The 10,778-nt window shown below is 40.2% G+C and overlaps 1 protein-coding gene across 6 annotated transcripts in view; it reads right to left on the reverse strand.

The window, feature by feature from the left end:
* Gmeb1 (glucocorticoid modulatory element binding protein 1) overlaps positions 1-10,778 on the reverse strand; it is a 37,275-nt gene that overhangs the window by 19,044 nt on the left and 7,453 nt on the right. For 2 of the 6 annotated variants that reach the window (XM_010632153.1, XM_010632148.1), the window contains exons 2-4: positions 9,387-9,544; positions 1,666-1,778; positions 693-817 (exon numbers count right to left, since the gene is read on the reverse strand). In XM_010632153.1, coding sequence (XP_010630455.1) covers positions 693-817; positions 1,666-1,778; positions 9,387-9,514 — 366 coding nt within the window. In that variant the 5' untranslated portion in view covers positions 9,515-9,544. Of the gene's footprint in view, positions 1-692; positions 818-1,665; positions 1,779-9,386; positions 10,626-10,778 lie in introns of those variants that run through there. The other 4 variants (XM_010632180.1, XM_010632163.1, XM_010632172.1 and 1 more) reach the window with 2 other exon arrangements.

Below are 10,778 nucleotides of genomic sequence, written 5' to 3' on the forward strand. Positions count from 1 at the left end.
TGTGTGTATAAATGACTCTTACTATTTGAACATACAAGGCTCTGAAACATTCAATAACTTGGCTAAGGTCACCCAGCTAGTGACAGAGATGGGATTCCATTCATTCATTGATTGAACAAATCCTCACTGATCACTATGAAACACCAGGCTGTGGGTGTAGCCCAGTGACAAAGTACATATTTAGCAGGTGCAGGGTTCTGGGTTCAACTCCCAACACACACATACAAAAAAAAAAAAAAAAAAAAAAAACCAAGAAAAAGAAGCAACATTCTATGTGCAGAGTTTATACTGGTGAATAAAAAGACAAGTTCACAGGCCGGGGATTTAGCTCAGTGGTTCCGCACCTGCCTTGCAAGCTCAAGGTCCCAAGTTCAATCCCCAGCACCAAAAAAAAAACAACAACAACAACAAAAAAAACGGGGCCTGCTCTTGTAGGATTGCTATTCTAGTGAGAATTAAATCCAGGTCAATCTCATTTCAAAGTCTTTTTTTCCCTACACAATAAAACAATAGTTGTAAAATTAAAAACATTGATTTGAAGCTGGGAACATTTGCCTAGCATATACAAAGTCCAGAATTCATTCCCCTGCACTATTAAAAAAATGATTTGGTAGAAGAGAGGGAGGAAGCCCTGCAACAACACTTTTGAAAACAAGGAGCCCCAACAGAGGCCTCAGCCAGAAGACAATTACCTTGACACACTTCACATTTATTCCTGGACACACAAACTTCTTCCAGAGGAGGATGGCTTTGCTCTCCCCACAAGTTATGGGGTAAGCAATTTCCATGTCCTCATTTGCTTCTATAGTGCTTGCATCTGAAAATGGAAAAAAAAAATCAGTTATTTAATGCACAAGTTTTCCCCAAAGCTCAGATTCCAAATTTGTAATTCTCTGGTTCTCCCGAGGAGCTGACAGATCACTCTTGCTGTTAGAAGTCTGGCAGAACAACTGTGTCTTAGCAAGCTCTCACTGTGTATTAGAGGGGACCGCTTTTATAAACTGTGTAGTGTAGTTCTTAGAATAATCTTGGGCAGCAATAATTGCTTCCTGTGTTTGACACAGAAGTATTTAACCTCAGAAAGATAAGCGACTTCACCAAGGACACACAGGTAAGAAGCGGGAAAGCAGGACTCAAATTCAAACTCAAGTTTATTTCAGTTTCTTCCCACTCACAACCAACACCTATCAGTCCTCACTGACAATTTCCCTAATGACAAGCTTGACCTTGAGGCTCCAATTTTTTTGTGGGATGTGTGTGTGTGTGTGCGCGCACGCACGCACATGCTAGGGATCAAAGCCAGGACCTCACACATTCTAGGCAACAACTCTATCTTTGTGAAATATTTATAATAAAACAATCTTTTCAGGCCAAGTGTGGAGGTCTGTGAGGCCAGCCTGAAATCCAAAGTGAGACCCTGTCTCACAAAACAAAACAAAAACTTTTCAGCTACCCTAGCAAATTGATATTAAACAGTCCTGGAAGGCACACTAGATGGGGGAAGGCAAAAGGCACCAAAGGCAAGAAATCTCAGGCTGGTGGTGTAGCTCAGTAGTAGACTGCTTGCCCACCATGTGCAAGGCCTTAGGCTCTATCCCTAGCACCAAAAAAAAAAAAAAGAGAGAGAGAAATTTCAACCAAAGAAACTAAGCAACAAAGACTTACCAATTCCTTCTTCAATTTTGTGTATTGTGTGAGTTTCTACTGCTACAACTGCTGTGCTGTTCTCCGACCCAGGTTCATAAATCCTGTTGTAAAAGTGTCCATCGATAAACAAACTACATGAATCATGAAAAAAGTAATATTCACAACATGGGGTTAAGAAATTTGCTTTAATCTATCTCAAAAGGAATAAATAAATAAACACTTTAAAGCTGGACATGGTGGCCCGTGCCTTAATCCCAGCACTAGGGAGGCTGAGGCAGGCAATCACTGCAAGTTTGAGGCCAGCCTGCACTACAAAGTGAGTTGAAAGCCAGCCTGAAAAACATAGTGAGACCCTGTCACTTAAAACAAACAATAAACATATACATACATATATTTTAGAAATCTACATTAATGTTTTGACTAGTTTCTCATATGTACGTATGGATGTATTTTTGTGGTACTGGGGATTGAACCATGGATCTTTGTATTGAGCTACATCCCCAGCCCTTTTTTATTTTGAGACAGCATCTTGCTAAGTTACTCAGGCAGAACTCAACTCGAAATCCTCCTGCCTCAGCCTCCTAGAGTACTGAGATTACAGGCATACACCACCACTCCTGGGTATTTCAACATCTTTTAAGGCATCATAACCAAATTATTTGAATCTTTTTGTTTGTTTTTTGAGACAGGGTCTCACTATGTAGTTGAGACTGACCTGGAACTCACTATGTAGTCCAGGCTGGTCTCGAACTCACAGCAATCCTCCTGTCTTAGCCTCTAAATGCTGAGATTACAGGTGTGTACCACCATGCCCGGCCCATAACCAAATTATTGATATGAACAAAGTCTACTAGGAAAAAATAAGAGACACTATACCCACATTAATCAACAGTAAGCAAAAGTACCACTTAATGGAAGGTTATATAATACAGAACACCTTAAAATGTCTCTACTTTAATGGGCTCAGATAATTTAGTGTGATATAGTGGTGTCCTCTCTTTAATTTCTATAATAGAACTTATGTGTTAATTCTTGTACCTTGTTATTTGAAAGCATTGCCTAAATAATCTTTGCATTGATGACATCTACCTCCCTGCTGACACCTCAAGCACAGACATCTCTTCTGAGAGCATTGAATCCTAACCATTAGACCACCAGGAGCATCTGGACCTCTCTTGAATGTCACACCAGGACACAGCTAACTGTTGTGTAAATAAATACACCCAGGGGCTGGGGATTTAGCTCAGTGGTGCCACAGCCTGCCTTGAAAGTGCAAGGTCCTGAGTTTGAACCCTGCTACCAAAAAATAAATAAATAAAAATATAAATAAAGACACCCAGATGTTCCATGAGACTATTAAATTCATTATATCTAAAATAATTAAATTATTATCTTTGGAATTAAAAAAAAATTTTGGCACTGGGGATCAAACTTGGGACCTTACATTTGCAAGGCAGATGGCGGAACCACTGAGCTAAATCCCCAGCCCCTATCATTAGAATTAAACAAGAAGGAGAGTAGGAAAGAAGAGGGGAAGGGAGGACTGGAGGGAATGAGGGAGAGAACAAAGGAAGGAAAAAAAAAAGTGAAATTATGGCTATACTTTAAAGCCAATCTGCAGTTAATACAAAAGTATCACTTTATACAAAAAGTATCACCTTATACAATGTGTCGGGTTCTATGTATACACATGGGGAGACAGTTTTCAAACAGCCTACTGTTGCTCTGTAGTTCAGGCTGGCCTCAAACTCAGGTGATCCTCCTGCCTCAGCCTGTGAGTGCTGGGATCATAGGTGTGTGCCACCACACCCAGCCAGACAGTGTACTTTTGCTGCCTAATGTATTCCTGCAAGTATGTACATAATGAATACCTGAAAAAGTATAAAATGTCATATATACAAAAGCTAAAAAGACACAGGGAGTTCTGTATAAAACTAAACATTTACATAAAATCTCTAACTTCTTGCCTTTTCTTTTGTTTTTTTTTTTGGTACCGGGGATTGAACCCGGGTCCTTGTGCTTGCGAGGCAGGCAGTAAACCACTGAGCTAAATCCCCAGCCTTTCTTGCCTTTTTTATAATCTTCAATACATGCCCAGAATTTTACTTATGTTCTTTTTTTTTTTCACAGTACCAGGGATCAAACTCAGAACCTTGCACTTGTAAAGCAGGTGTTGGCACCAATGAGCTAAATCCCTGACTAAACTTTTTTTGTTGTTGTTTTCTGGTGTTTTGTTTTTTGTTTGTTTGTTTGTTTTTGGTATCTGGGATCGAACTCAGGACCCTGCGCTTGTGAGGCAGGTGGCAGAATCACTGAGCTAAATCCCTGGCCCGTTACCCATGTTCTTTGAGTGTTTCTTTCCTTCCCACTTGAACCCAAAGCCATTCAGGTTAAGCATGACCATGGCTCAATACTCAAGTATATGAAACTTATGAGATTAACCCTAACCCTAAGACTATGCAACTTGTAACACTGCTTTTGTTCCCCACTCATTTTCATAAAATGAGGCTAAAATGAAATAAAATATTCAAATAATTAGATAATACAACTAGATAAATCTACTGAGCGTTAAATTGGCTGGGCATAGTGGTACATGTCTATAATCCCAGCACTCTGGGAGGCTCAAGCTAACAGATGGCAAGCTTGGGCCCAACCTGGGCAACTCAGAGACTTGATGAGACTCCCATCTCCAAATAAAATATAAAAAAGCAGTGGTGATGTAGCTCAGCGTGAAGATTATAGGTTCAATCCTTATCAGTATAAAAACAAAAAGGCACTGGGCTGGGGATTTAGCTCAGTGGTGCCACCACCTGCCTTGCAAGCACAAGATCCTGAGTTCGATCCCTAGTACAGAAAAAAAAAAAGGCACTATCTCATAATCAGTAGCCCACATAGTAAATTCAGAGCAAATGGTGGCTTGAGGGATAAAATCTGCATTGGAAAAAAGATGCTTAATATCTAAATATAACATAAAAGAAGGAATTAGAGCAGGGCATAGTGCTGCATGGCTATAATCTCTTGCAGGTGGGGCTAGGGCAGGAAGATTGAAAGTCTGAGCCCAGCCTAGGCAGCTTAGCAATTTAACAAGACCCATCTCAAAGGAAAAAGTACTGGGGATGTAGCTCAGTGTGAACACCTTGGGTTCAATCCACAGTAATACACACACGCACATGTGAAAACATACCTCCTAATGAGCTAGGAATGTAGCTGAGTGGTAAAGTGCTTGCCTACTATGGGCCAGGCCCAGGGTTGGACTCCCAGTGTTGAAAAAAACTAAGACTACAAACAGCATAAACGTTTTTTCTTTTTCTACTAGGGACAGAACAAGTGTCAATTGGAACACTTAAAAAAAAAAAGAACACTTTCAGAAAGACAGACGTGATGGTGCACACCTGCAATCCCAGCACTTGGGGAGGCTGAGGCAGGAAGACTGCAAATTCCAGCACAGCCTCTGGAAGCAAAAACTAAAAAACAGCTGGAAATACAACTCAGTCGAAAAACTCTGGGTTTAGTGTCTAGTACCAGGAAAGGAAGAATGGAGAAAGAAGGGAGGAAGGGAGGGAGGGAAGGAAAAAAACAAAGAAAGAAAAAAGGACTCCATGAAATAAGGCTGCCAGTCTATAGCCACACCACCCTGAACACGCCCAATTTTGTCTGATCTTAGAAGCTAAGCAGGGTCAGGCCTGGTTAGGACTTGGATGGGAAGAAAATAAGGCTGCAAATAACCAGAGAATTTATCCTTTAATGTAATTCTTCCTTATATACAGAAAGGTAATTGCAAGTGTGTGTATATGTGGCTGGAGATTTAGCTCAGTGGCGCTGCACTGCCTCACAAGTGAAAGGGCCCGAGTTAGATCCCCAGTACAAAAAAAAAAAAAAAAAAAAAAAAAAAAAATTCCACTAGGGGCAGTGGTGCCCACCTATAATCCCAGGTTTCAGGAGGCTGAGCAGGAGGATTGCTGAGTTTGAGGCCAGCCTGAACTACATGGTGAGACTTTATCTCAAAAAAGAGAGAGAGAGAGAGGAAGGAAGGAAGGAAGGAAATAAATGATTTAAATCAATGTGGTCTAACATAGTGGTAGAGTGCTTGCTTAGCATTTGAAGCCCTGGGTTCCATCCTTCTACAAAAAATAAAGAAACAGGACCAGGAATGTAGCTTAGTGGCATTGTACCTGCCTGGCAAGTGCAAGGTCCTGAGTTCTATCACTGGTACCACAAAAACAAAGCAACAACAATAAAAATAAAAATAAATAAATAAACATATTTTAGGGCCAGGGATTCAGCTCAGTGATTCTGCCACCTGCCTCACGAGCACAAGGACACACGTTTGATCCCTCGTACCAAAAACAAGAACAAATTTTAAATCACTTTACCAATTGCTTCTCAGCCTTTTGGCTAAGATCAAATGTTAAATTGCTTCACCAGTCTTATGTCAGAAATTGTTTATACTTTTATATTAGGCCTGGAGTGTAGCTCATGGTAGAGTATATGCTTAGCAGGCATAAGGCCCTAAGTTTAATCCCCAGCACAAAAAAAAGAAATTGTTTACCTCAATTTTCCCTTACAGATTTATCATATATCCTTCATATTTAACAATATTCCAAATGTCAGGGGTGGAGGGGAAGGGGAAAAATATAATTGAGATGTGTGATGTACATGTACCAATTCACCACAATGAATGCAATCATTATGTTGTGCAAACATCAAAATTTAAAAATATCAACAAGGGCCAGGGATTAGCTCAGTGGTTTACAACGGCAAGCGTAAGGTCCCAAGTTCAATCCCCAGTACTGAAAAAAAAAAGTTTATAAATAGTTACATTAAAACTAAAATATTCTTATCTTTTGAGATATATACTAATGTATAATGTTTGCTTCAAAAACAAAAAATCAGAAGTAGGAAGACACAGAGATGAAATATGACTGACCATGTGTTGACACATTTTTTTTTAATATTCAACATATTTTATTGAAACATTTTTAGGTTGATAAAATATCACCATAATGTCCTGTGGACAAATGTTAAAAGAGGAGGTTCAGAGCTGGGGATTTAGCTCAGTGGTTCCACTGCCTGCCTCGCAAGCACAAGGACTGGAGTTCGATCCCCGGTATCAAAAAAAAAAAAAAAATGGGGAGGTTCGTTATTTTTTTTTAATATTCAACATATTTTATTGAAACATTTTTAGGTTGATAAAATATCACCATAATGTCCTGTGGACAAATGTTAAAAGAGGAGGTTCAGAGCTGGGGATTTAGCTCAGTGGTTCCACTGCCTGCCTCGCAAGCACAAGGACTGGAGTTCGATCCCCGGTATCAAAAAAAAAAAAAAAATGTGGAGGTTCGTTATAGTATATAAATTTGTATGAATACTTGAAATTTGACACACTAAAAAAGTTTTAGCATTCATTCATTCATTTATTTTTGTAGTACCAGAATTCAACCCGGGGCTCACACATGCTAGGCCAGCCCTTTTTTATTATTTATTTATTCACAGGGTCTCCCTATGTATTTCAGCTTTGCTTGCTTTGAACTTATGTAGCCAAGCTGGCCTTCAACCTGTGACAATCCTCCTGCCTCAGCATCCCGAGTGCAGGAATTACAAGCATGTACCACCAGGCCCAGATTTTTTATTTTATTCTGAGATATGGTCTTGATAAATTCCCCAGGTTTGCCTGCAACTTTCTTTTTTGTTGTTGTTTTGTTTTGTTTTTCATTTTTTGAAACAAGGTTTTGCTCTGTAGCCCAGACTGGCCTGACTACTTAGCCTAGCCTGGCCTAAACTTGTGGCAGTCCTCCTGCCTCAGCTTCCTGAATGCTGGAATTACAGGCATGCACCAGTATGATTGACTGGCATTCTGTTTTTTAAATTCACACAGCTGCTACTAAACTATACCCTCAGCACTATTCTAAATAGTCTTTAAATTTTGTCAAAAGAATCAAATGGGAGCATAGCTCAGTGGTAGAATTTGCACATAACATGCAAAAGGCCTTTAGTTTAATCTCTAGGGTAGAAAAAAATTTACTAAGAGAAATGAACTCTTTCTCCAAAAATGTATGAGACATGATACATTACTTAGATGAGGATCATATTATGTGTCTGCCCAGGAACACTGCTACTACTATGAAGAATCTTCTACATAGTCCCAAAAGCAACAGAACTACTCCTCCTCTCTGCAAATCTATTTATTTATTCTTTAAGATCCCTTTTTAAATTTTCTCTCTCAGGATTGATAATACAGCTCAATGGTGCATTCACCTGCCATGCACATGGTCTAGGTTTGTTCTCTAGCACCAAAAAAATAAACAGGACCAGGCATGGTAGTGCATACCTGTAATCCCAGCACTAAAGAGGCTGAGGCAGGAGGATTCCAGCCTGGGCTACATAGTGAGTTCAAGGCCAGCCTGAATTCCATAGTGGGACCTTGTCTCAAAAAGCAATTAAACAGGGCCAGGGATTTAGCTCAGTGGTTCTGCCCCAAGTTCGATCCCTTGTACAAAAAAAAAAAAAAAAAAAGTAATTAAACAAAAGATTTTTATCTCAATTTTCAAATTCACAGTGATCTTCTGAACTCCAAAGGACTTCACAACTATGCCAACTCAGCACTTCTTAGATTCAGCCATGGAACTAATTGCTTTATTTATGTATACGTAGTTTTGGTTTTTATAACTAGACTGTAAACCCCACAGTGATGAGAACCTTTTGCTATATTCCTTCCAACACCTTCATAACACAAAGTGCATGTGCGCGCTCGCGCGCGCGTGTGTGTGTGTGTGTGTGTGTGTGTGTCTTTTTGGTAACAGGAAGGATTAAACCCAGGGCATTTGCCCTGAGCTACAGCCCTTTTGAAATTTATTTTGAGACAGGGTCTCACGAAGTTACTAAGCTGCCCAGGTTGATTTATGATACTTTTGCCTCTGCCTCCAAGAGTGCTAGGATTATAGGTATGCACCAACATACATATATTTTTATGTATATTTTTTGATAGACTATGCTTGATAATTTGGCCACCCATGAGTTAAGAGAACTACAGTAGAAGTTTTTGGTTTTTTGTATATTTATTAATTTTAGAAATACTTTTGTAGTTGCCTTGCCCAATCTCTTCTCATTATATCTACACTGCCTTTGGGAAACTTAGGCTGAGGTTCTGTGCTAAATAGTGTGTGCAATTAAGATGTAATAGCCAGACATAATGGCATACTCCTGTAATCCTAGCACTTGGGGAAGCTGAGGCAGGAGGATCACCTTAGCTACATAGGGAGTTCCATGGACAGTCTGAACTGCCTAAGGCGACCCTGTCTCAAAAAAAAAAAAAAAAAAAAAAAGCTAACTTGCTGTTTTGCTACTTCCCTGCTTGCTGCCTTCTGCTGGCCATGAACTGTTTCTCCTCTGCCACACACTGCCTGGCCTTGGAGCCCACCAACTATGAACTGAAACCTCTGCAAACTGTGAGCTACAGTAAACCTTTCCTCCTTAAAAAAAAAAAAAAAAGAAAGAAAAAAGATGTGAAAGCCAGGTAACTTATCCTAAGGAGCTCGCAGTGGGGAACAGGAGGGATACAAGGAAATAAATAACTGCTATAGTAAGCAGTAAAATGACTAGCACACAATACATTATAGAGACAAAAACTGCCATCTCTGACTGATGCTGAATGTTCTATTGTGCTAAGCAATCATAAAATTAAAATTTCCCCACCATTTAAACCTAAAATTTTTCAAAACACCCAAAACTCTAACACTTACCCCTGCTGCACGGGCTGTAACTGCAAGATCACTTGGGTTTTGGTGTCTTCAGGGTTCTCCCCTTCATTCCCTTCAGTGGGTACCACGACGACATCTCCCACTGGGACACTCACTTCTGCATTAGCCATCTTTCACATGAAGTCAGGTGGCTAGGGCTGCTGCCAGAAACAAGGAGGACAAGTAACTCCATTTGGTTGGAAAGATGGCAACTGTAGGCCAGGAATGTCAGAGTAATAACTACTGATTCCAAGAGGACCCTGAAGATCATGGCCCTCGGACAAGGATGGGAACTGTGCTTTAATCTTGTCAGAAAAGCTTCTGCTATCATACGTCTTCTTGTATCTGTAATTCATGCCAGACCTGGCTCTGCCCACTCCTGAGAACCTACTGTGCGCACCTCTTCTCAACTCTGAGTTTAGTAGCTTGGAAGCAATAATGCTCAGAGCATACATACCACAGAAACTAACCAGCACCACAAATCAGGACTTTTGTCTTCTTTTTTCTGGAGAACTGGTTTAGAGCACACCACTAGTTTTACCCAAACAGTAAGGTCCTCGGAGGGTAAGGATCTTATGTATTTTTGTTGCAACTAGCCATTATACCTCATCACGTACAAGGCTTTTCTTTATGAATATCTTAGTTACCTACTGACTAGCTGAACTGAGCTCCGTGGAAAGGGGAAGATGACTTGCATTGCATAGTTCTTTGATTTTTTTCCCCCCAATACTGCAGACTGAACAAAGACCTTGCACCCGGAGCCATAGCCAGAGTCTCGATAAGTCATCCAGGGCTGGTCTTGAACTTGTGACCCTTCTGCCTCAGCCTCCCAGAGAACTGGGATTACAGGCATGCTCAACACAGCTTGATTTGAGGAACTTAATATCTTTTTGCCTCAGCTTGAATAGAGAGATGACCTCACTTGACACTTCCCTTCCAAAGTCACTGAGGAATCCAATATCCAGCACCACATGCTCCTTGATTTTAAAGTATGTAACTCAAGCCACTGTTTAATCTTTTTTTTTTTTTTAAGGTACTGGAGGATTAAACACATGGCCTCCTGCACACTAGGCAAAATTTTGTACCACAAGCTACCTCCCTTGTCCCAACCTAAATAAATACTCAGAAAGTCCCTAAATATTCTGCAGTTGTTAGTCTGCACAGTTGAAGAGTCATTTAAACCTAGCATGGTGGCACATGCCTGTAATCCCAGCACTCAGGAGCCTGAGGCAAGAGGATTGCTGCACATTCGAGGTCAGCCTAGGTTACATAGTGAGCTCAAGGCCAGCCTAGGTTACATAGTGACTTCGAGGCCAGCCTGGGCTTTGTAGGGAGACCCTGTCTCAAATAAAAAAAAAAAAAAAAAAAAAAAAAAAAAAAAAAAAAAAAAAAAAA

The sequence above is a fragment of the Fukomys damarensis genome, unplaced genomic scaffold (assembly GCF_012274545.1).
Source record: "Fukomys damarensis isolate Sample0158 unplaced genomic scaffold, DMR_v1.0_HiC HiC_scaffold_23, whole genome shotgun sequence".
In the NCBI taxonomy this organism is placed as follows: domain Eukaryota; kingdom Metazoa; phylum Chordata; class Mammalia; order Rodentia; family Bathyergidae; genus Fukomys; species Fukomys damarensis.